The sequence below is a fragment of the Triturus cristatus genome, chromosome 2_1 (assembly GCF_964204655.1).
Source record: "Triturus cristatus chromosome 2_1, aTriCri1.1, whole genome shotgun sequence".
Classification (NCBI taxonomy): domain Eukaryota; kingdom Metazoa; phylum Chordata; class Amphibia; order Caudata; family Salamandridae; genus Triturus; species Triturus cristatus.
Window position 1 is genome coordinate 1,157,421,108 of NC_140581.1, and position 27,944 is coordinate 1,157,449,051.

The 27,944-nt window shown below is 43.8% G+C and overlaps 1 protein-coding gene across 4 annotated transcripts in view; it reads left to right on the forward strand.

Annotated features, from left to right (window-relative positions):
• Nucleotides 1–27,944, forward strand: part of TMOD1 (tropomodulin 1) — a 497,118-nt gene that overhangs the window by 185,989 nt on the left and 283,185 nt on the right. For all 4 annotated transcript variants that reach the window (XM_085636597.1, XM_085636598.1, XM_085636599.1 and 1 more), the window contains exon 2: nucleotides 2,607–2,778. In XM_085636597.1, coding sequence (XP_085492723.1) covers nucleotides 2,659–2,778 — 120 coding nt within the window. In that variant the 5' untranslated portion in view covers nucleotides 2,607–2,658. The remainder of the gene's footprint in view (nucleotides 1–2,606; nucleotides 2,779–27,944) is intronic.

Below are 27,944 nucleotides of genomic sequence, written 5' to 3' on the forward strand. Positions count from 1 at the left end.
TGACATGTGAAATCACTACTGCTAATTTCGATTAATGTGAATCTAATTTGTCTCTCAAATGCTTCTAATGATTAGCTCAGGTGGCTGGGGCATGTCTTACTTATTTTTTTTTCATATTTATGCGTGCTGTTATGTACTTTTAGTGATATTTTTAATATTATATTTATATTCGATGTTAAGTATTGTACTATTGACCTGTGACTTTTATGGTCTATGACCAAAATAAAGTATTTATAGAAAGAAGAATCTAATAAGGATGCAGAGGTTGCATTTTTAATGAATTAGCCATTTTGAGAAAGTTATTTGTGTAAGGCTTAGTGGATGTCTGCCTTTGCACAGGATTCAGAGTATTCAGGTGAATTAATACATATTGTAAGGGGTTGGCCTAAAGGAAAAAAAATGTAAATGCTAATCTCAGACCCTATTGAACGGTGAAAGAAGAGTCATCTATTGAAAATGAGGTAATTCCAAGAAAAATATTTTTGTGGTTCCCTTCAAATCAAGACCTAGTCTTATTGCTTTGGCTCATTAGGGAAAATCTCAGCATGACTGGTTCGAAGAAGAGGTTAGGAATGTGTTAGTGGTGGCCAGCCATGGATCGGGATATAGGGCTATTTGTCCAAGAATGTCAGATGTGTAGCAGATAAAACTCTCAGAACACATGTATGTCCTCTGTTTCCTGTTTCTCTCCCTGAGGGGACATTGGCAGAAGCTCAGGGGGACTTGATTGGGCCCATTTATGAGGTGCCTGAATCCATGCATTTTGCTGTGGTTGACTACTACAGCAAATGAAACTGACATGGACTTTTTTTTTTAACATCTTTTTATTGTTGACATCCAGCAGAACAGTGACAGGGCAATACCACATTTAGCATTTTTCATCATTACAGTCTTGTACCACAGGGCCAATTTTGATTTGAACATGTACCTTATATCACTTAGCGATACCAAAGGGGATGATGGATGGAGCGTTTGAGCAAATCAAACACTCGCCCCCAGTCAACTGATCTGGGTTTAATCCATCATCATTCTTTGGCTCACTCCACCACCCCAGTTCAGACATGGCCATATGCAAATCAGTCTGACCCTGTGCCTCATGGGAACAGTCCAGCCTGAACTGCCAAACCATGTCTTCCCTGGACCGGAAACAAGCACCTGGGACCGGTTTCGGGTTCATAACCCTCATCAGCCAGGCTATCTTGAATCCAGGTGCAAAGTGAGCAAGGGACCCACGTCTGGGCATACCCTGCCAACTTAGGGCGAACAAAGCGATACCAAAGGGGATGATGGACGGAGCGTTTGAGCAAATCAAACACTCACCCCCAGTCAACTGATGATCCCCTTTGGTATTGCTTTGCAACCAACTATGAAAATTACATTATAGTTATACTTTCGCATGAATAACTCTGGTCATACATATGAACCTGTCAATTAATAGTTGCACACACCCTAGTTAAAAATCTCACAATAAGACATTTGATGTTAAATTCTCCTGTCAAGTTTTTTTTCTTATTTTTATAAATGATTTTTTTGTTGTTGACGAAATAATAATCTTAGCATCTGCATTACGACATAATCCAACATTGATATTATAATGACAATAATTGGAATGACGTAGGCGGGATACCAGGAGAATCCCGAAAGAAAGTTCACTCTGTTAATCGTGCCGCCTCACATTTCCGTGACATAGTACATTTACTAACAGTTGCATGAATCATAGGACCAACAGGAAAACCCGTTATTATTACAGAGATCAATTCCATCATTGAATTATACATGAATAACAAAGTGAAATAACATGAAAAAGAAGAACTAAATGTCGATCACTGTATGTAGGCACAGGTCAAAGTGTACTTGTCGGTTGAGCATGTCAGTGGGCATCAAATATGTAGCTAATTGGGTGCGGTCGTCCGCCTGGTGGAGAATGCGCCGAGGGGGAGGGCGGCGGAGGAAGGGGAGAGCCAGAGGAGGAGGGGAGGAGAGAGGAGAAGGAAGCAGTGGCCCAGTGCGCCCTACGGCCAGGGATGCGTATGTATACAGAAATGTTTCTGTCAAGTTAATATGTAAATTGTCACGTAACTTTAATAATCACGTTCTAAGCATATATATTTCGAATAAAATGCTTTCAGTATGCAATACTTCACTTCTTGTAGTCCATTAATTACAACAGAATATATGAGTGCTGGCTATGCTTCAGCATGATGCACTCCTATATTAATCTCAGATGTGATCAAGATTACTTCTTCTTCAGGGTTTTTGCTGGAAATACGACGAAGCACTTGTAAGAAATTGTTTTCTTCATATTATTGGGTCTGAAATATTGTGCCTTCTTTGTTTGGAAAAATATTGCTAATGGTTAGCAGTGGGGATTTGTTTTTACTTTCTAAAAGATCACAACTAGATTACTGCCTCTCGTTATATTTTGTGTTCTCTGTAATAATAATATATGTGTAATTGTAAGCGTTGTCAGCACGTTCGTGCCCCAAAATGAGGTAGTACATTCTGTACTCTGTTCTGCAGACCTGAAAATCCTGGGCAGCAAAGCTTTCTAGATTATGTTCTAGATGAGTAATTCTCACACGACCCCTTTTCTGTTTTCCCTCTAGGTCACTTCGATATTACAAAAACATTTTAGTTGAAACGAAGACTTTTCTAAACATGTCTTACAGACAGGAATTAGAAAAATACCGTGACCTCGATGAGGACGAAATCCTAGGGAACCTAACGGAAGAAGAGATCCGAAAGCTCGAAGATGAACTGGTCGAATTAGATCCTGATGTAAGTAACTTTCAAACTTGCACAGCTGGAATTGCAATTTTTCGTTACGAAAATGATGATATGAACAGAAAACGATTCACAGGGTCATTTAAGGTCTGGCGGGTGAAACTGCAGCCTCCCGGGTTGGCAGAGGCCCTGGACTCTGCATTCCTCTGCAAAGGACAGCCTGTCATATTTACAGATCCATGGCTGCCTGTACGGGATCTCTAGGCCAAAAATGCCAACACCTGTGTGATGGGCACGCTTGCGGCAGAGCTGAACGCTGAGTGGACTCCACGTGTTTTTCAGCAGTTTCCCAGTTCTAAATTGGGCAGGACAACAGTGAGCTTGGCAGGTGGAAGAACCTCTGCCGTTGCTGCAATTCTCCTCTCCTGCCAAACTTGAAATTACTGCCGCGGTCTCCATTTATTCAAAGTGTTTAAATAAACTCAACAAACACAGCATCCCTTTTTGGACATCCCTACTCATCCGCCTCACTTGTCATTCTAGCACAACATTTGTCCTGATAATTCATACATATTGTGCATCAATACTTAACCTAAGTTGTCTATACCAGGCATTCTCCTCTTTTCTCTTTCCTCTCCAACACAATGATCCTCCCCATTTATCCTACTTACTCATCATTCGCCATCCTTAGTCGTCATTCTCAGTTATCATCCCATCACACGTACCACCCAGTCAAATTTTCTTTCTTACATACCAGGAATCATCCTTCTCACTCATCACTTGTTCGTGTCACTTGTTCACCTCACTCGTTAACTGCGGTGCTGGACATGGACCAGAACAAGTAACACCGCTGGGTAAAGTGAGTGCATGTTAATGAATTTATCAGCCACATTCACCCACTGTAACCTGTGTGTCAATGTGCATTACCTACTCTGTCCAAGAGGGTCAAAATTATTATTTTGAAGAACGGCAGCTGTTTCCTTTTTTATATTATAGCAGGATTAGTGCATTTACTCCAGCACGGCCATCCATTACCATGCTGGTGAGCAAGAGATTGAAAAGGTGTAGCAGAAAAAAGTGAAGAATGTTGCCTATACAGGAATGAAAACCAAAGTGGCTTGCTGTGAGGGGAGCTGGGGTTTGCATGTTTTACATTATAAGCTCCTTTTTTTGCAGTGTGCACAATGTCCTAAATTACTATGGATCCTTCCATACCTCTCTAACAGTCATTGTCCCATGCACTGTATTTAGTGCTTCTAAATAGAGAGAATGCTAGCCATTGATAATGCATTGACTTCTTCTGCAGTGAGCTCTGTGAGTTGCGTACACATAATACGACCTCCTCAGGATGCTGTTAATTGTTCTTGACCCAGAACCAGCAGAAATGTCTCAGATTAACTTACAATGCATTATCCATGGTCAGAAGGTGACTTCTGTACATACCAAAGAGGTGACTAGAGCCCTGTGCGTAGAAATGATGTCCACTGAATCATAATTGTCAACTATTGCCAGCAAGGAAGTGGGGGAGCAGATGTTGTGGTCCCTGAAAAGACTGCCTCCAATGTGGGATGATTCAGGGGCTGCTCAGAGTATCGGGAAAGTGACAGAATGAAAGGGGCTTCATCTGCAAGCCATACCCCAATCCTTTAATAGGGTTGTTTCAATTCTGTGAGCATTTTCACATAAATACTCAGCAACCCTTCTGTAGATGTTGTTTCACTGAGGGTTTCATCCTGTCTCTGGATCTTTATAGGATCCATTTGCTTCTGAAAAATGCAGTTGTGAAGTCTTTCTTAAAAAAGCTGCTCAGGAGCCCACGAGGTCTGGATAAGTTTCAGGTGATCTCCAAAATCTTTTACCTTGCAGAACTACTACAGTAAGGGTTATCCCAAGTAAATCAGCCTTTCTGGACATAACTGATGTTATTCGCATGCTGTTGACATTATTATCCTAAGTAATTCAGTCTTTCTGGACATAACTGAAAGACTGAAACTGGTTGCCCAGTTGATATTGGACCTTTCCAAAGCCTTTGACACAATTATTCGTAACATTCTGGAACTTACCGGCAGGCGACTGGCACTATGGACTTGGCTTTGAATAGCTGCAATTTCTTTTGCCACGTGATTCTCAATTGTGTGCATTGCCTCTTTTCTCATTTCAGCTTGAGTCCATGAGTTCTGCTGTTCCACAAGGGATGCTGTTATCAATTTATTTTTAATAGCTACACCGAATTAAAAATTCCAGTTATCCATTTTGTCTACCATTCTTTAATTAGGTAGATGGCACCCAAATCCTGCCGAAGCTTCAATTGCATTATTGTATTTTGTTATTTCAGATTTTTCTTTTCCGTATATTTGGATGGAAATCTGTCAAAGTACATTTTGTCACATATAGCGGATGGCATTGCCAATGTTTTCAAAATCTAGAGAGCTTGAATGGGAACCAAACTCATCTCAACAAAATAATTAAAATCCTACTCCACATTGCACCAGGTGACCAAGCATAGAAAGCAAACTCCCACCCCTCACCAACAAACTCTACTCATTTTAGATTGATGTATCTCAAAGTCCTTTTTATAGTTTTGAAACTTCAGAATATCTTACTCTCTTCCATTTTTTTGTGGGCTGTTGTAGCATTTGTGATTGTTCTCCGGGTAAGAGTCACATCACACTCAAATAGCATGGACAGGTGAGTTCCCTGTGTCCTGTATATAGCATGTGTTTGACCATTAGTATGATCTTCTCCATGCATGGTGGTCAGCAGACATTTTTTTAGGGGGGCAACATTTTAATGCCATCCAGTGGATGGTGACATTTGAAAGTGGTGGGGTGTAAACGTTCAGGATGAGTGATATGTGGCAAGCGAGCATAGCGAGCGAGCCTGACCACTATGCCCCTACCCTAGTTCTCCCCCAAGAACATTTTGAAATAAATAGTGGGCAAATGGTCTATTTTCAAACCAATCTGAAAAAGCAAGAAGGTTATAAGGCAATTGTAAAAGTGTAGTTATGACAAAAATAGAGAGATTTCATATGATAATGATGTAGGTAGCTGCTTATTCATAATGCAGCACATTTTGTGATAGCATTACTTCATCATTTGTAATTTTTGCACGTTAGCACTGTCTGTGCTTTCATTACGCCTCATTAGTAACAGTTTAACAACCAAATATAGCAACAAGTAACTGAAAGGTGACCATTCAACCTGTGCAAAGAGCCTTCCACTGCATGGCAACACATTGCTACGTTTTCAGTAACTTTTGAACTGTGTGAGCTAGAAAAACATTTTTTAATTAAAATCTGCAGATTATGCAGCAGATATATAACTATGCAAAAACTGCCGCGTCGCATAATCTCATAATTCCAGTGCCCTACAAATGCCATAAGCGGTGACTTTATTAAAGTTATCACTTGCTCAGGGTTTTGAAATTGAGGGTTAACTTAAGATCTGTCATGAACACCCAGACGGATCACCGCCCAGTATCTTATGCCTAGACTAGTAAGGCAGGTGCCACAGCTGCCAACACAAGTGGCCTTTTACTTTCAAGGTGCACCTCCTTATCCTGCCACAACCCCAGCACTTACCCACACTATACTCATCATAGACTCTGCCAAATCCCTCGGAATCACCCTGGACAAGCACCTGAATATGAAAAATCACATCAGCAATGTGTGTAAGAAAGCTAATAGCTTGATGAGGACACTTAGAAATATCAAACCATTCTTTCCACAAACCGATTTCAAGCAGGTGGTCCAAGCGCTTGTCTTGCCGAGGCTTGACTACGGCAGCGCTACGCTCTGTGGCCTTCCCAAATACACCCTGGCTCCACTAAGGGCATCACTGAACGCTGCGGCTAGATTGGTGACTGGTACCAAACGAAATGAGCACATATCCCCAGTTCTAAAATCACTTAAATGGTTGCCCTCCGAAGCTCGAATTCTTTTAAAGATTGCAGTTCTGGGGCACAAAACTCTGCATCTCAAAACTCCCAGGTACCTAGCGCAAAAGCTTGAATTATCCTGTGGTGGTAGAGCCTCAAGAAGCGCTAACACTTTCCTCCTAAAACCACTCATCCTTAGTAAAAATAACTTGTCACCGAGCCTTCTCCGGCACTGCCCCAAAGATATGGAACTCTCTTCCACCGGAAGTACGCAGAATCTCCTCAACGACTGCTTTCAAACTGGAATCCAAAAGATTCCTAATTAATAAATTCTTACCTTAATTGGGCTAGTTTCACCTGCTCAAAGCCATTGATCCTACATCCGTTGTACCAACATTTGATGCTGCTCTCCCTTACCGCATAGTGTGCCTCCCTGCGTAGCCTGCTATATACCTGTTTATTGTATTACTCTTCCTGTCTAATTTGCCTTGTAATTATGCAATTTTTCCTGTTTTTGTATTCTTACTTGATGTCGACATTGCTTTTATGTCCTTCCTTCCATCCTTTTTGTAAAGCGCTCTGATATCCTTAGGGATCTTGTTTGCGCCACCACGGTTCTTCTCACAGGATTAAAAATGTTAATGTCAAATAAGGCTAATGACTGTGGTGTCACTTACAACTAAATAAAGTGCTGAACGCTCACCAGCACATATAGGTGTCCAACACCAAAACCCACTTGGTTTGAGTATCACAACCTATTGGCTACAGAAGGACACACATCATGTAACGATCCTGTCCGAAGACGGGTATTCCTCAGGGTCCGAGCGATGCACTAAGGGGTCCACCCCTTGATCTCCCCAACTCCTACAATAACTGCACAGAGTATTGGAACAATCAAGTGAGGGAAGGAAAGGATGGGGACAGCAGGGTGTAGAACCTGAAATACAAATAACACATCATGAATTACACGAATGCATGCAACACTACTCTCATAATGCCTCGCTAGTAGGACCAGTTACCTTGGGCAATATATCCAACAAGGAGACTCTGTCTTCCTTCAGACAACACGGTATTACCTCATACCGGAAACTAGGAAAGAGGAAATAAGCATGTCACCATTAGACCACCAGATGCACCTCCAACACAACCAAAGCCACCTCTACTGATTCCCCTACACACCTACACTGAGTGATAATAGGCTGTAGGAATAATCCAAAAAGCTTGAAGCGCTTTGTAATCACAGAACTCTCTTCCTTGGAAACAGAATTGTCCCGTTAAGTCCTCAGCCCTAACTAATAAAGTTTTATTTGTTGAATCTAAGGTCATGCCGGATAACTATGTGAAATAATACAGGGTCCTTGTGCTGTCCTGCGAAGATTCAACTGTCATAAGTAATGCACTTCCGCTTGGGAACACTCACTAACCTGTGGGTTCAAAAGTCATGAAAAGAAAAGCTGGGAATCTCCTACATACTATGAACTTAAAGTGTCACGGAAAAAAAAGCTTGACCCCACAGTATAAAGTTCCCAGAGCATTAACAAGCGACACCAAGCTCCAATGCAACTCGCTTCCAGGCAATAGTGTATTAACACCAGGCGATGGGGGGGTTAACGGCTCCTGGTCCGTGCGCGTTAGCCTCGAGACCAAAAGCAACAGTGCAGCTCCTACCTGGAAGCTCCACGACGGGATAAGGTGACGACCACTCCCTTCTCAGACGGGAGTTCCGGAAACAGGAGCGTCCGCTGTGAGAACGAAGGCAACGGCAGAAGGGGGAGGCTGAAATAGAGTCCTCCGCCTCTCTTCTCCGCTGCGGTGCCGGAAAAACCCTTCCAGTCCGGAATACGGGCCGGTAAAATAGGACGCCTCCATGCGTCTTCTTGCTTCTTTGGTAGAAGCCCCGGTGATGATGAATGACGGGATCGAAGCCGGAATCACGCACAACACGACGTGCAAGTAACTTCCTATTACAGACGCTGCTCTGCTTTCACTCCCTGGGCATTCTGGGAGTTGTAGGCCATGCAGGCGCAACGTCTGCCGATCCTCACACATCATGTGTGCACTTCGGGCTTCTATTCACGAAACATTAATTATTTCTCTAATCCTCCGGTGACTGGTAAACTGCAGAGGTAGAAGCTTGTGTGTATGCTTTATGTGTTTCTTTGAAATAGGTATCTGTTCATTTGCAAAATGAGATACAGCAGTGAAAGATTACAACGCAATCTCTGCATGCGACTTTACCATTAATATTAAAATGATACAGCATACTTGAAGAAGACCTTTCCCTGTAAAGCATCGCTCGATGGTGGAGAAAGGGGGTAGGGTGACTCATGGTCTGTATTTTTAATTAAACTGTTAATGCTGATGCTAAAGTAGCAAGTCATTTAGGAGCAGATCTATCTTCATTGTATCTTGTGAGTCCTAAATAGTGAATTTTACCGATTTGCTGTTAAGGACTCTCAAAATGCAATGTATGTAGGTTTTGCAATTTAAATAGCGATTCCTACGCATTCCTTATTTGCGACTCGCAAATTGCAACTTGCAAATAAGGAATGGCTTCCCATTCATTTCTATGGGTCAAGAGGCCTATAGAAATGAAGGGGAATTGCATGCGCAATTTGCGAGTACCCAATAGGTACTTGCAAATTGCGCATGCAATTTCAAGGGTGCAAGGGTGCCAAAAGGACACCCTGTTGCACCCCTGAAATATGCATGTGTGCACATGTGGTGCACATACATGCATTTTTCTAGGAAATCGCAAATTACCACCAACTTGAAGTTAGTGGTAATTTGCGATTCTTTGATGCCAGATCGCAAATTTTGGGTGCTTCCAGTATTGCATTTGAGGAATCGCAATTTGCGATTCCTTAAATGCATTTGCAAAACAGGGAATCACAAATTTTGCGCTTCCTTATTTTGCAATGGCTGTTTGCGAACGGGAAAACCCTTAATACATCTGACCCTTAGTCATTTTCATTTTCTGTCACTCTGGGAACTAAAATTATACATGACATTTTCCTGCTGCATAAATATATTACTGCGTAGAAACGCAGAGTGAACTGTACCGAGGACACTCTCAAGTTCTAAAGCGAACAGGAAAAAACAATTGAACTATTAACTGTTTAATAAATTGCTTCCCTTCCTTCTTGTCTTTCACAATCATACACAGGCAGGATAAAGTTGCAGCAAGATAACCAGAGCTCCACTCTTCCCCTCATTCCTAAAATAATTATTCCAAAATGGGTGGCCCAACAGCAGTTCATCCTACCACCCTCACATCCGTGCTAGGACTTGCACCAATTAGGGCAAGGAAGCTACTGTGAGAAGCTCCGACTTGAATGATTACTATAATACAGAGCAAGGTGTTTTACAAATGCCAGCACAATACAAACCGACCACAAATATAATGTGCACAGGGTGAAACAAAGTGTCACATGCTGGCGATGTTATCATATCTGACTACATCATGTGCTGGGTCTTGTTACTCTCTTGTTATTTATGTTATGAGAATAGCAGTTTCACTTATGTTAAGGGGCACAGGGTAAGTTGTGAATGATGTGAACCTTTTTGCTTAAATGGCAGAGGAGTTAAGATGCCATTTTATGGTCGTTTTTAGACAAAACAGTGGTGGCAAGTTGAGCTCCTTGGGCGCAATGCATAGTCAACTTTAGCAGTGGGACTAAGGAGGTATATCTGCTGGTCTAACGGCACATGGCACTTGTGCCACCTCCCATAACTCACTAATGTGCACCTCTCTTGTGTACCACTATCTACACGTGTGTATAGTAACAACGCCATTTTGTATAATGTGGCTCTTCTATGCAAGCCCCTCGCTTCGCACCTATGGACAGACCTCATTACGTTTCTGACTTTTAGCTGCCAATACCAACCACTTAATGAGAATTAGTGGCATGGGGCTAGGTTTACTCAGTAGCCTTTAGATGGAAACGCTGACTGATTTGCGCCACCGTATGCCCTAATTGAGCCATTTGGGACACAACAGTGAGTTATTCTTGTTAATAAAGTCACGACTGCTACTCATTAAAGGAGCCACCTGAGGAGGCATTTGTTTCTCTTCTTGATACTAGCGAATGGCGCCATAATTACTGGGTCTGACTGTCCATTTGACTCCGCAGTACTACTCTGATCTTCGTGACAATTGATCAAAGGCTGCTCAACTCACCATAGGAGCATAGGTCACAGAGGTGGTCTGACAGGCTCCAGCTCGCTGAGAGGGGGAAGAGGGAAAGACAGGCTGCCCAAGCATGCGTCGCACAGTCAATCCAGACGCTGCTCCCTTGCTGTTATACAGCATGAGAGCAGCACCAGCCAGGATTTGCTTGAGTGGGAAAACTCACTGCTCATTAGGAGACTGGGGTCTGCAGCTTTTAGCAACCCCCACTTACTATAAATAGGAAGAAGCCTCTAGTGCCCATGTCTGGTTGGCTGGACAAAGGCAGCCGTCAAATCCGACATGCACAGTTTGTAGCCTAGCCACCCTGCACTGTCTGTGCTACCCATGTGTGTGTATATCACATTGGTGCCCCGCCCCACCCCTTCAGAGCAGTTATCGTGCCCACAGGGAAGGCTAACTCGCAGTTGCGCTAATTGGATTCCAACAATACTGTGTAGTTTGTATATATTCACTTAGGGGGCCAAAATGTCAGAGAGTCAAAGCCCTAGGGCAGGAACTGCCCCTTATCCATCCTCCGACCCTTTTTGACAATGTCAAAGGGCAGGGGTATAGTAATCAAAGGGCAAGTTGAAAATCCTGGGGGCCCAAGTGCCCCCCTCTCGCTCCCCGACCCCCCTGCGGACGCCCATGTCTCCATGGCCAGTGTGTCCCATAATCTAACAAGCCAGTTTTCCTGGTCATTGACTTTTGCTTACTCTCTCGCCAGGATTGCTTGGGTTGCTACTGTTGGAGTGACTTCCAACTGTTTCCCCCTCAGTGAATTGTGGGATTTCCACCTTTGCATTTGAGGCCCAGGAGGATCGCCCCAGGCTCCCTTGGTATTTGGGCTTTAAAGGCTCTCTCTAATTCAACTAAACGGAACGGAACTTCACCTGCCCGTTTATCTAAGAAGAGTCCACATTTAAGCACAAAATGTGCAGCAGAGGGAGACACAGTACGCCTGTGGTCTCTGTTGGGTCCCTACCTCCAGCAGGAGCCAGCATTGCTCCCGCACGCAGGAAGCAGCAAACAATGCTGCTCCCTGCGTGCCAGAGCAATTCTTTCTTTTATCTGTTTTCCTGCCCGCTTGACAGCGCGCAGGAAAACAGATTTACTGTTTGCTCCTACTTGGTTGGAGCTGTCAAAGCTCTTGCCAAGTGATAGCAAACAGCTATGTCCCAAGGGTGGGCACATAGGGAGACGGTCTGGTGGTGGCAGTACCCAGGGCCATTAATAGCTCCGGGAGGGGTGCCGCTTGGCCCCCATAATTTGTTGCTACAAGGCGTTGCTCAGGGAGGTTGTTGTCCCTGGGAGGGAGGCAGCGCGGCACTCCTCCCCATTCAAAATGTGGCCAAACCCCTCAGAGGTGGTGGTCCCCAAGCCCGTAATGGCCCGGTAGGGGGCTATGTGGAACCCTCCCCCTTTTGGATAAATCAGCTTGGTCCTGGAAGGTGGTGGTCCCTGGGGATTGTAAAGGGCCCAGTCACCCCCCCCCTCCCCAGGTATTTTATTTTTGGACTCCCCTAGGTTGTAAACAGCCGTGGAAGGGGGGCTGAGTATGGCCCCTTTCTCCAACTTTATATTTAAATTAGCCCCCGGGACTTGGCTCAACTTTAAACAAGCATGAGAGACTGCGCTAGTTTGTAAAAAAAATGTTGCCGTAAATTCGCAGATCCAGCATGAATTTGTGGCAATGATTTTGCCCCCCCCGTTTGGTCCCTGTGGGACCCCCACCACCAGGCCTAGGGGCTCAAGGTATTTTTACCCTCTTACTTCTTTTTTAAAGTTTTTATTTGGGACCCGGCTGGGTCTGCATCTCTAGATATACAATTTTCTATTTTCTGTAATAACTCAAAAACTACTTAACAGATTAACACCAAATCTCAAAAGGCCTCTTTCTAGACCAAGAGCTAGTTTTCAGCCAAAGTTGGTGTAATTCCATCCTGTGGTTCGGGCTGTAGTTGTGTTCAAAATCACTATCGGAAAACGTATGGGGAAAATGCGGTTTGAGACCCCCCTTTTTTCTTGGCCCCCACTTGATGGATCATCCCTAAACTTTCCAGAGAGGTGTGTACTAGTTTTGAAAATTTCATGGATAAGCATTTTTTGATTTATATCTTTGGCGCCGTTTGATGAATCATCACAACATTACCCCAAAAAAGTGTCAAGTTAGGTGCGCGAAAAGTTTCGGGACAATGCATTAAGCAGGCACGGTAAAAGAGAAGTGTTTTTCCCATGTTAATTCCCATAGGAGCTTTGAACATGACTACAGCACGAACTGCTGGACGGAATTACACCGAATTTAGCAGAAAGTTAGATTTGGTTACACAGATAACACTTTCAGTTATTTGGTGTAAATCCATTCAGTTTTTGTTGAGAAATTGAAGGAAATCCAAATTTGTATATCTACGATCGCTACAATGTCACAAATAATGATGACCTTGTGCAGAGATCTGCAGACCTCTGATTGGCTGCCAACACTTCAACCAGGAAGTATTTGCAGCCATCTTGGGACTTGGCTGAAGCTGAGTAACAAATAAAACGTGAAAAAAAGAGAAGTGTACGGGGAAGAAATACCCCAATACAGGACAAAAAAGCATTTTTTTTAAAATTCACAGCAATTTTCGCTAAATATTCGCGAATTTCACTGTGAATTTAAAAGAACACAAGCACAGTCTCCCGTGCTTGCCTTTAATCCTTCTGGGTGGGCCAGGTCCCGGAGGCAGGCTCTCTTTAATAATTAATATTTAAAATCCACAGGGACCACCACCTCCCCAGGGCTACATTTTACAAATATGCCGGGGGTGCGCCGACCCCCACGAGCCCCGGGATCACCACCTTCCCATGCTACATTTTCCAAATATGCAGGGTGGCGTGCAGACCTCCCCAGGTCCTGGGACCACTACCTCCCTGGGGCTACTGTTAAAATGTAGCGGTGTCCGAGCAGACCTCTCTGTGCCCCGGGGACCACCACATTCACAGGGCAACCTTAAAATAATAATATGGGGGGCCGTGGGGATCGCCCCTGGGACCACCACCTCCCCAGGGCTTTCTTTTTTTTTAAGGAAGGGGCACGCATCCCCACTCCTCGGCCATTCTCAGCCCTGGGGACCCCCACCGCCCGGGGCAGGCCCTTATAAATTATAGGAGGGGCAGCCCAGCCCCCCTCCTGAAGCCATATATGGCCCTGGGGACCGCCACACCCCAGTGCCAGCTTCAGCTATCTCCCGAGGCGGCCACCCTCAGGAGATAGCTGTTTGCCTTTTCTTGATGGTAGCTTTAACAGCTCCCGCCAAGTAAAAGCAAACACTCCAGTTTGAGCGGGCGGGAGCTGTCAAAGTATTCCCGCCCACTGGTAGCCAAGGTTTCATCTCTTTCCCTGCCCACAGGCATGTGGGCAGGGAAAGAGGTGAAATTATTGCTCAAATCTTGCACACGGGTATCTGCATTTCAAGCAACTCCCTGTGTGCAATAACAGTGGGGGAATGGGGCCATGCAGCCCCCTCATCCATTTGTTTGTGGCCTGGGCCCCAGGGGGCCATGTGGCCCCCCTCTCCCATTTAATTATGGTGGACCCTGAGAGATGGGGTCCCCAAGGACGAAAGTGGCCATGCAGCCCCCTCCCCCATTGAAATTACTACAGCCCCTCCCCTATTTTAGAGGGAGACGCAAATGGCAAAACAGAGGGCAGGAATGCTTGCAGAAAAGGTAAAACAGAGGACAGAAAAACAAGCAGGAAAGGCAAAACAGTGCAGATAAATGAGCAGAAAAGGCAAAACACAGGGTACAAAAATGAGCAGGAACAGCAAAACAGAGCAGAAGAGGGCAAAGCAGAGGACAGAAAAATGAGCAGGAAAGGCAAAACAAAGCAGAAGGGAGCTAAACAGAGGGCACTCAGACACTCACACACCCATGCATAGACCCACTCAGAGATTCACGCACACCCACTCATAGACCCAATGGTACACCCCCTTACAAACCCACTCAGACTCATGCACCCAATCACAGACCTACTCAGGCACTCACAGACCCATTCAAAGACTCATACACCCACACACAGACCCACTAATACTCATGCATCCATTCACAGACCCACTCAGAGACTCTAGCACTCACTCACAGACCCACTGAGAAACTCATGGACTAACTCACAGACCCATATGCAGACTGATGCATGCACTCACAGACCTACTGAGACACTCACACAGCCACTCACACACCCATTTATACACTCATGCACCCAGTCACAGATCCACTCAGAGACTCACACATTCACTCACATACCCACTTAGAGACTCACACACTCAATCACAGGCCCACTCAGAGATTCATGCACTCACTCACAGACCCACTAAGAGACTTCTGAACTTACTCACAGACTCACTCAGAGACTCATGTGCTTACTCAAGACCCATTCAGAGAATCATGTCCTCACTCACACACCCATTCATGATTCACTTAGAGACACATGCTTCGACTTACAGATCCATTTAGACACTCTTGCACTCCCTCACAGACTGACTCACTTATGGAGGCAGTCACATGCCCACTGACACACCCATTCAGACAGACACTTATGCACCCACTCACAGACCCATTGAGCGACTCACACACCCACTCACAGACCCACTTAGAGACTCACAGAACCACTCAGGCACTCATACACAAACTCACAGACTGACTCATACACTCATGGAGGCACTCACAAACCGACTCAGACAATTTCATACCTACTCACACCCAATTGAGACACCCACTCAGACACTCACACACCTACTCAGACACCCACACACCCACCCACTCACACACACAGTGAGACACATATGTCCCTCTCACAGACCCACTCAGACACTTGCACACCCATTGAAACCCTCACACATCCACTAAAACTCTCATGTAGTTACTCACGCACTCACTCTCAAAAGTTACAGGTTACAGTTAAGAAATAAAATTTAAAAACCTTAGCAATTCAATTAAAAAAATAAAAGTTACAGGGTCCTTATAGTTAGGAAATAGAATTTAGAAAACCGTAGAAATTCTCTGAAAAAAACAAAGGTTACATGGATGTTATAGCTAGGAAAGAGAATTTAAAAGAACCTTAGAAATTCACAGAAAAAACAAAGGTTACAGGGACCTTATAGTTAGACTTAGTTTTCACTCATACAAAACCAGTGAAATTCAGCAGTTATAGTTGCCTGAGCTAACTATAACTTATACCCCCACAATGATGACATCACAATTTAAATCACTTATGACATGGTTAGTGACATCACTGATAATATCTCAAATGGCATCACTGATTACATCATTCACAGAACCAGTCACATACCCACTCACACCTCCATACAACCTCTCATACATCAACTCGCACACTCACATAATCGCTCACATACCCATTCACAGACCCATTCAATGACTCACACATACCCTCTCACTCACTCATACAGCCACTAACACAGTCAAATCACCCATCCATAAAGCCACTTATACATCCACTCACTCAGCCATAAAACCACTCACTTACCCACTCACTCACCTATAGAGCCACTCACATACAAATATAGCCACTTACACAACCACTCACTCACCCATACAGCCACTCATTTTAACACTCAATCACCCATACAGCTACTCACAGCCACTCACTGACCCATACAGCTACTCATATATCCATTGACTGATCCAGTTAACCACTTACTTACCCATTCACTCATCCATACAAGCAGTCACACACCCACTCACCTGTACAGCCAGTCACACAGACACTTACTGTGCAAGACAACCACTCACACACTCACTTACCGATACATCCATTTAAACTACCACTAACGTATCTATACTGCCACTAACACACCCACTCACCAACCCATAGAGCCATTGAAACAACCACTCAATCATCAAAATAGCCACTCACACACTCTCCCACCCACATATATATATTTTTTTTTCACTGAAAATATAAAAGGTTACAGGGATGTTATAGTTAGGAAATAGAATTTGTTTTTTAAAGTAGAAATTCACTGAAAAAAACAAAGGTTACTGGGACATAATGTTTAGGAAATAGATTTATAAATACCTTAGAAATTCACTTAAATAGCCTAAGGTTATAGGGACATTATACTTAGGAAATAGAATAAAAAGAACGTTCAGCAATGCACTGTATAAACCAAAGGTTACAGCGATGTTATAGTTAAACTCAGATTTAACTCATACAAAACCAATTAAATTCAGTAGTTATAATTTCCTGCAATAACTATAACATACGCCCTTGCAATGCTCTGCTTATGATCTCAAATATTACATCCCTAATGACATGGTCAGTGACATCACTGATAACATCTCAAACAACATCACTGGTGACATCATCCACAGAAACACTCACATACCCACACAACCACTCACACACCCATGTAACCACTCACATACCCACACAGCCACTCACACATCCTCTTACAGACCCATACAACCATGCATATACCTACACAACTGCTCACACACCCACAAACCCACTCAGACCATACAAACACTCAACATCCACTTATACACCCAAACAACTACTCACACACCCACTCACCCATACAGTCACTCACACATCCATAAACCCCTTACACAGCCACTCACACCCCCCACAGCTACTCAGACACCTACTCACACACCAGTGCAACCATTCACACACCAATACGACCACTCGCACACCCATACAACCACTCACTCACACGCCCACACACACACCCATGCAACCACTCATACTCCCAGAAAAGCACTCACAACCCCATTCACAGACTCATACAGCCAGGCACATGCCCACTGACAGACCTAGATCAGTGCCTAGACACCTCAGGGTTTTAGAGCGCTTTACAAATCTAATTTTCTTTCATTTGATTGCAGCCCTATACATACAGCCACTCACAACCTTACAGCACTCAGACACACACTTACACACTGAAACAGACAGTCACAAAGCCACTCAGATGACATATGTTAAAAACAGTGTTACTCAATAGTAGTACAGAAAGAATAGTAATTTAACTTATGCTGTCGCTTAGTATATATCTTTAAATCCCAGAAATGTTAACAAAACACACTCACTGATGATGTCATCAGTGAAGTCATTTGAAATGTCCTCAATGATGTCTTGAGTGATGTAATATGTGAGGTCATAAGCAGTGCATTGCAAGGGCATACGTTATAGTTAGCACAGGTAACTATAACTGCTGAATTTCACTGGTTTTGTCCTAGTGAAGCCAAGTTCAGCTATAATGTCCCTGTAATCTTTGTTGTTTTCAGTGAATATATTATCTACTAGAGGTCACAGTAGGTAATTATAGTTAGGATGTGGTTTCCATAGGAAGAAAAAAAATGGATTTGCCAATAACGTTGGCGTAGTTCGACCAATCCTCGCAAAATCTTCAAAACTAGTTTGACTCTCAATTCAGCTGCTGTCTTGAAAATGTCTGGGTGATCCATCAAGTGGGGGCTGAGAAAAAGGGGGTCCCCAAACATGTTTTCCCCATTTTAATTTCCATAGGAAATTTTAGACAAGGCTACAGCCCGAACTGCTGAACGGAATTACACTAAATTTGGCAGAAAGGTAGCTGTTGGTGCAGAAAGTGACTTTGTTTGTTAAATGGTGTAAATCCGTTCAGTAGCTGCTGAGTTATTTAAAGACATTTCCAGTTGTATATAAAGGTGGATCCGCGACCCCTCCCAATCTCGTGGTGAGATCTGATTAGCTGCCAACACTTCAAACCAGGAAGTGATGGTAGCCATCTTGTGACTCAGTCGAACAAGTCACAGATAAAAACTGAAAACAAAATAAAAAGGGGAAGGTTAGAAACACCCTTACCCCCTAGGCCTCTTGGGGGTGGGGGTGGTCCACAGGGAACCCACATAAAAACCTTGGAAATTCACTGAAAAAAAACAAAGGCTACAGAGACATTATAGTTAGGCTCAGGTTTCACTCATACAAAACCAGTGAAATTCAGCAGTTATAGTTAGCTGAGTTAACTTCAAGTCGTACCCCCACAATGCACTGCTTATGACCTCACATATTACATCTCTCATGACGTGGTCAGTGGCATCACTGATTACATCTCAAATGATAGCACTGATAACCTTGATGATGATATCATCCAGAAAATGACTAATGCAACCACTCACACCCCCATAGAACATTTTGAATACCCACTCCCTCACAACCATTCACAAACCCATACTCAGACCTATACCAGTACTTGCCCACCCACTCACTGATTCATAGATCTACACACACATCCACTCACTCACCTATACATTCACCTATACATCCACTTATACACCCACTCACTCACTGATACAGCCACTGACATATCTACTCATATACCCATACAGCCACTGACATACAGTCAGTCACCCATAGAGCTACACACACCTACTCACACACCCATACAGTGAGTCACACAGCCACTTACTCACCCATACAGTTACACACACAACACTTAATTACTCGTACAGATACTAGCACATACTCACTCACCTATACAGTTGCTGACACCAGCACACACTCACCCGTACAGCCACTCTCACATTCACTCACTCACCCAAAAACTCACTTGTATACCCCATCACTCACCTATACTGCCATTCACATACCCAGTTACTCACCCACATACCACTGACACATCCACTCACTCACCCATCCAGCCCCTCACACACACAATCACTAACCCTTACAGCCACTAACTCACCCACTCACTAATCCATACAGGCAGTCACACACCCCCTCACCCATCCACACAGACGGACACTAAGATAGCCATACAAGTACTCAGACAACCAATCACTCACCCATGCAGTCACTCATGTACCCACTCACACACCCATACAACCACTCTGACACCAGCTGACTGACTGATACAGACATTCACACAATATAGCACTGTCAGTGTTCCCCCTGATGGCAGCCCTCTGGAGGGGTGAAGGAAGACCTATGGACGCATCAGAAATCCCCTTGTAGGTGGGTACAGTCACTGACGGTACCCACCTGCAAGGGAATCTCTAATCCCCTTTAAAAGTACAGGCAGGTTGCCCCCTGCACTGTGAAAACACGGAGCCACTTCAAAGCAGACACTCCGTTTTCACATAAATGCTCTACCTCCAGGGAAGCACAATTTTGCGGCTGCCCGGGGGACTGCGCATTCACCATAATGTGGTGTATTTAGCTGTATCCATAATATTTTACATGTCCTAAAAGTGAAAACGGCTATTTCACCCATAGGGTAACGTGCCGATTTCCTTAAAATAGCTTTTAAGTGTAATTTCCAATTGGGAGAATATAGAGATTTAGAACAGAGGGTCCCTGAACTCACAATTTAAAAACACATCTTTTGGTGAAGTTGGTCTTTAAATTGCGTGGTTGAAAATGCCATTTCTAGAAATTGGCCATTTTCTTCCTTAACCATTCTGTACCTCTGCCTGTCTGTAAAATACATGTTTGGGTTGGCTGACAGTTGGGCTCTTGTGCATTCACTCTAGACAGTCACACAAAGGGAGTTGAGGTGTGCCTTGCATTTCCTGATGGACCTCCCTGATCTAGAGTGGTGGGAGGAGTTGTCACTGACACCTGAATAGAGCTGTGCCTGTCCTCACATAAAGCCGTCTCCACACCCCTGTAGTGTGTCTTGAACTAGGTCAGGGAAAGGCAGGGTGTTGTGCAGTACAAAGACAGTCCTTTGAAGTTTGCCTACTTCAATGGCAGAAAGGTATTGGACCTCTGACACCCCAAAATCAGAAAACTTCTGGACTGAGAACATTCTGCCAGGAAGAAGAATTGGATGCTGTAGGAGGGACTGCCACTCTGACTGTTGCTTTGTTGTTATGCCCTGCTGCTTGCTGCTTCTGTTATCGGAGTGAAAGGACTGGACTTTGCGTTCTACATCCTGCTTCCAAGGTTCTCCAAGGGCTTGTGCATGCTTGCTTCCTGTTAAGAAGTCTCAGGGCCATAAAAGACTTCACCTACTAGTGCCTGGACTCTTCTGCTGAGAGTCTTGACTTGCCAAGTTGTGCCAAATCCAGTTCCTGGGCCCTTGGAAGTGTAACCTGGTGATCTTAAGGAGAAAATCCATGCACCAACTCCCAGCATCTGTTTTATCGATGCATCGCTGCAAAAGACTGATGCAGTGCCTGCTACATGGCTGAGGAATCGACACAGCACCAGCTTCGCGGCTGTGGAATCGACGCAGACCTGCATCGCCGCTGTCACGTCCGGATTTTCAAATCATAGTCCGTCAACGCCGATTCTTCATCAACACCACAGCAGTAAAGAACCGGGAATGCTTGTCCAGAAACCAATGCATCACCTCCCCTGCCATTAAGGAACTGACACATCACCTCCCCTGCTAGTAAGGAACCAATTAATCACTTCCCCTACCTTGCAGTAAGAAACCGACGCATCACCTCCCCTGTCAGAAAGGAACTGATGCATCGCATCCCCTGTCAGTAAAGGAACCAACTCATCGCTTGGTTTTTCCGGTACCTCACCTCCCCTGTGCCTGGCACCATCTTTGATTTTGACGCATCTAAGGTACTTGTGCTAAAACTAATGCATCCATTGATTTCTATGGACTTAATTTGCTTAACCTTTTAAAGTGATATTTTCACTTGCGTATGTTGGATTTTTGTCGTTTTGGTCTTGTTTTATTAGGATGAATATTCGGAAGTTTAAACTGGTGTGGACTCCTTTTGTAGTATTTTCAATGTGTTGCTGTGTAGTGTGTATGTACAAATACTTTGCACATTACCTCTGACATAAGCCTGATTGCTCATGCCAAGCTACCAAGGAGGTGAGCAGGGGTTATCCTAGCTGTGTGACACCAACTAGGGTCCCTTCTTGAACAGGGTGCAAAGCACTGCCAACTAGAGACCCTGTTTCAAACAGTCATCTTTCGATGGGCTTATGAATTAGGGTGAGGATTATTTGAAGCTGAGGAAATGGAATTTGTATCAGGAGCTCCTGGGCGGCACTTCCTACCTCACTCCCAACATAATCAGACAAAGCCACTGGATGAATTATCATTGTCGAGTCTCCATCCTTCATCCTCCAGCCCGCTTTCCGTAGTCCTGTCTCAGTCTCTTTCTAAAGTTTACTGAAAAACTATTTATGCGGGCTAGCGTATATCTTACCTGGACTTATGTTTTCACACAGTCCTTGTGATGAATGTCGGTTACCTTCCTCCTTAATATGAATATTTTAGCACAATAGCTAATTGGAGCCTTTCTCGACATGGAACTGAGGAACATCCCCCAAAATATGTGCAGAAATAAAGAGAAAACAAGGATCTTATGTGATGCTGTGTTTATTTGCTTTATTCCTTCATCTTTACGAGTAGTGAAGATAATCATGGCTGTAGAATCCTGGGGCCTGGACTGTTGTTCCCCTGTACACTATAGTGGTTGTACTAGGTTTGTCTTTGGAAGGGAGTATGTTTTTAGCCTTTGTATGAAAAGGTGTATATCCTTTTTTGTTTCCACTAAGTCCCAGGTGGCAGTGGAACAGCAAGATTTAGTCTTATCAATATGCACGGATTGTGTTTAGTCTGCTGCAAAAGCCTATTAATCTTTTTTTATAACTTGCATAAATATCAGCTGTCTTTCGCCCACCGAGATATACCACAGAGACTGCAACATGAAAGGTGGCTGAAATATTCTCCAAGTGCAGATTCAGGTCATGAAACTAGTTGTATAGCAGTTCAGAGGCACTCCCAGTTTCAGAGTTTGCTGATCTGAGGTCTGGGTGTCAATGTAACCTACATAAGAGGCGTTTTAATGCATGGGTCAATGGGCCATTATTTATCGTCTGTAGTTTATAGGTAATAACAACAAAAATATAAAAAATACACACAAATCGTGTATCATAATGACTAATAATTCTGCAACTTGTTGCTGTGTTTTGGTAGTTTTACTTTTAATTATGCAAGAGCAGTTCAGCGGCTACTCCTTACTTCGGTACCAGATGCCTCACGCTGCATGAACACGCCATCGGTACAGGTGACATGTTACTGTTCATCTAAATAGGTTCATGAGAGATCTCTGTGTTGGTTGCCAGTGTTCCCTATGATATTCCGTTCAAAATATAAATCCCATACGATATTGTGAGATTTATATTTCGGTAGACAGAATATCCGTCACTGTTGTGAAGGAGTAACCCGTCCACCAAAATCTAAACCAGGCCCTAAGTCATCTGAAGAATTAGTGATGCTGCTGCCTCCCTCACCAAGCCCTTCACGGTGGTATGTCATGCAATGTAACATGATTTTTTAAAAGCGCATGTTTACCAATGGAACAAACAAAAAACCTTTAGGGTCAGATTTACTATAATTTAATGCAACGCAACACAGCAAGGGAACTTGCTTTGCTGCTTTACTTAAAAGTGAGAAGAAATATGCTCTCTACCTGTGCTGGCGCACCTATGACTGTCTCGAGCCAACACAGTAATCTCTTCCTGCACAAAAACAATCCTTAGAGGACTATTACTCTATATATGCGCGCTGCATTTTGCAGCACACTCACAAAGAGGAAGAAACATAGGGAAATAAAGATATTTCTTCTTATTATGCCTCTCTTGGGTGGGCGCACCATTTTGGTGCAAACCCTGTTTACTGACTTTAGTAAATATGGGTTTTTGGCAAATGCATGGGTGAATGAATGGGAAGGCCCATGCTCCACCCATGTAACACCTTTCCAACTCAGAGTAATGCAAGGCAATGCACGTCACTGCATTTTGTTACTCTGCAGCTGAAAAGCAACGCAAAGCCATGCTAATCTCGATTGGTGTTGGTTTGTAAATGTCACTTAAGAATTTGCAGTGCCTTGTGTCGACTTGCATGATGCAACGGCAATGCAAGTGCATAGCAAATCTGGGCCTCAATGTTTTCTTACTTGGTGCAAGCTTTGATCGGTAAAACGCAGTTGGTGTGTTTTTAGCTTCAAATGTGCAACCTGCAGCTTAATTTAATGCTTTCATCGCTGAATGGCAGGAAATGTGTCCTATATTTAACTCCTGCTTAGAATGAGGCTTACATCATCTCACTGGTGATATCACACAAAGGAACAGATTTACAAAAGTGTCACACAACGCAGCACAGCAACCACACATTTTAGGTCTAGGGGGTGTGAGACAGAGAGTAGGAAAGCAGCACATTTACTAGGATATGGCACAATCCTGCTCTCTCCATACTTATGGCGCCCACGCTGGATGACTAGCACCAAGCACACACCTTTTTACCATAGTATCACATCTAGCAATGGTTTTGTACTGGAAGCGTGCCCTTACAGTACGAAATACTATGCTTAGACTAACATTAAAACTTTCCCCACTTCGGATGTGTGCTGCCCAGTACAGCACTCATAGAAAGTGGGGAAATTTAGGCGAAATAAAAGCATTTCTCCTTTTTACAGCTGCTTAATAGTGGTATTATTTTAGGTGCAAAACCTTGTCTACTATTGTTAGTAGATTTGCATAAAAACAATGTGTGGTTGCATGGGAATGCTCATGTACATGGAACACCCGCTTTACGCATAGTAGCTCAAAGCGTTACTTTGTTTTACTTTCAAGCAACTTTCCAGCAGAAAACAAGTTCTACGCTGGAAAGTAAATCCAAAAATAACATTTTGTGAACATTTGTATCTCTTTTGTGACAAAAACCTAGTGCAAACTTTTTGTACATCTAGGCCAGGGATTTTAAGAGACTGCCATAATAGATGTGGGGGATATCTACCTGAGTGTTTTAGTGTTCATCAGAAGAGTATATGGTGGTGAAGACGGGATAAATGTTGATGTGGGTTCCCACACCCAGGCTCTCATTATCTCCACAGCATGCAAGAGACCATTGTGCTGAAATTAAATTTTAATTACTTGGATTTACGTAGGTGCTAGTGACCCATGCCAGAGACTGCATTAGACATAACAAACCAACTATATTTGTAGCTCCCAAATAAACCCATACCTTATTGGAAGGTAAATAACAGTTGTGGTGCCTTCAGTGAAAGAAGGCCGGTAAAACTACCAACTCTGTTTGGTGCTTTAAGCTGACGTGGTTGACGTAAATAATTGCATCAGCCATCTTTTTGTGGGATATTTTGTGGAAAAAAGGCAGTGAAGTAGCTGTCGTGGTGCAATTTATCAAATTGAAATAGGTTACCATATGAACCACCTTGTTGTATATGGTAGTAGTAGTTAATCCTGTTTTTTCTGCCTCTGTGGTTGAATGTCAAAATACTGAGGTTAAGAATATCAACCTAATCGCATACTGAATTCAGAATAGTGATTACCAATCATATTGTTAAAAGTGAGCATAAACAAAGAAGAGTAGGTTTGCTGTTTTTAACTCTCCATCTACTGACCATCATGACAGCTAGATAGCTGATGTAAATGCAGCTTAATAACCCGATATTTTAGCAAAACACTACCCCTGCTAAAGATTGAAATGCCCCTTTTCTTCATTACTTCTCCCCCATATTGGTTCTGTATTTCTATGATCCCCTACTACTGTGCTCCCTCTATCTCAACCTGGCTCCTACTACACTTGCTTCCCCTCTCTCTTTCCAACTGCACTGGCTCTCTCCTCCTTGACCCTCTCTCTCCCTTGCTACTGCTTCAGCCATTTCTTCACTCCAAAAATATGCATCAACAGGGAATCAATTTATGGGACCTATGCCCAGATGGTCGAGTGGTATGACCTCCCACGCGGACAGTTTCTACGGCACAGACAAATCTTAGACAGTGGTAGCCAACACTGGAACCTTCGGGACGGGGAACCCCCGCAACATCCAGTGTTGCACACGATACTGCGCATGGGGACAGGTAGACACCTAATCACGTGGCACTACAAAGCGATTCGGGAATTGACAGATGTCTCCCTGGATGGGCTCCGCAGGGCGTGGGAGGACGACGCGGGCCGCGCATTCCTTGACACGGAATGGCGCCAAGCTCTGGAATTTCCCAAAAAGGTATCCAGGAACGCGCGATTCAAAAACATACAGTTCAATATCCTGCATCGAGCGTATCTTACACCGGATAAGCTTCACCGGTTTTACCCCGATACGCAATTCACGTGCCCCCGCTGTCAGGCACCAGAAGCAGACTTTAAACACATGTTTTGGGCTTGCCCCTCCATACAACGGTATTGGGACAGGGTACACCATGCACTCCGAACAACGGTCAATCTCCCGAACATTTCCACGTGGGAGGCGTGCGCTCTGGGGATCTCCCAGAAAAAGAAAACTGCAAAATTACAATGGAAATTTGCATCCCTCGCCATTCTCTTAGCAAAGAGGAATATAGCTATGCATTGGAGGGCCCCTACTGGGCCCTCGGAGGCAGCTTGGGCGGGGGCACTACTCAAGTGGGGGGCAGCAGAGGAAGAGACACTACAAGAGGAAGAGGTAAAGGGCACACGTAAACATCCAATATCCATGGAATGGGCGCAGCTCCTAATTCACTTCAAGCAGGAACGGGCAAATGGGGAGACGCAAGAAATGACGCAGCCCCCACTCCACACCCCCTCCCTATCCCCCACCGCACAGGACCCAATGATAGCGGTACAATAGGCAAGTAGAAGGACCAATAAGGAGAGATAGACGAGGCCCCCCGAGTTTATTGCTCGCCCCTACGACGGCTCAATTCCCCCCAAGATCACCCCAGGACGCATCCGACGGACATACAATCAGTTAGCACACCACCCGCCGCGACCGATTATCCTTGCCCACCATATATGTACCCCCCCCTCTTCTTCTTCATTTTTTCCCCCCTTTCCTTTTTTCCTCTCCTTCCCACAGTTCATAGTTAAATTTCCATCGGCAGTTCTAAAGCCGATATATTCGCTAAACGGAATAGATGATCACGTACATTATAGGGGAAGCGGTACACAGACAGGAGCGGGGAGAATGTGCTAACCCTATCTATCATGTGACACATCGGTACAGTCGCAACAGAACACACTACAGTCCACTGGAACAAACCAGTAGTAGATTTACGATCTCAGCTATGTCAAGGGGTTCCGGGGACTGGACAACTAGTGCAATCGCCCTTTGTAAACCGGAACTATACTTTACAATGATACAAAAGGTGGTTCATCGGTGAAATATTTGATGTATATTATGGAATATTGTATGCAAAACCCTAATAAAAAAATTCAAACAAAAAACAGGGAATCAAATTATTTGGCCATGGTAAGTAAATCATGCGGCAATTGAAAGGTCAATTATGCAGCTGCAAGGGGCAAATTATGCAATTCATGCAATAAAGAAAAATGATGTGGCATATTTTGTGGTACTATCGTATTATTTTTACATTTTAACAGACAATGATGCAAAATGGATTGTAGCACTTTAAGGAAACTATACCTATACCAAATGTTTTTCACCAACCATTGTAGTGTTCTTGTCATTCATGAAAGTGCATGATGATCAATGTATTTACTATACTGTCCCCCTACCACAATGAAAAAGTTTGTATAGGTCATTTGCAATATTGCACTCAGCAAAACTAAGTCTGCATGCACACAGTTATTGCAGTACTAGCTGTTCGTCTTTTATTTGACGGTTCTCAAGCACGCTTTAAACCTGTCTTCAATTTTAGGTTCACGCTGTGTTCAAACTTTAAGATCTCCGAGAGCACGTATGTCTAACACGAAAAATCAAGTTAGAATAGTGTAGTGGATTGCATATTAATTGTGCATGTGTCTCACTAGCAGACACTCGGGCATGCCAGAAGCTGTTGCAGGGCTTCTGCAACAAACCTGGGGGCATCCTTAAGGTTTAAAACCAAATGTTCTGCAAGAGAATAAAACATAGCAGATGCATGCTCTCACGTCTCGTAAATTCCTGACCACACCAATCAACAGAGTAATTGTGGCCAGAGTATGTGGTAACATTTGATCTATGTGTTCTAGAACCATTTTTTAATTATTTCCTGCAAATTGTGTAGCAGATGATGGCAAGTGCAGCAATTCCATGATCACACAGATAATACTCCAGACACGGAAGTGTGGAATTATGTGAGTTTTACATATATGCAGGGCTGTACAGTCCCCTCTTCTAATGTCCTTCTTCTCATACATTCTGTTCTTCATCCTCCTGTTCTTCATCCTCTAACTTCCTAGTACCAAAGAACAATTACAGCACTCACTTTTCT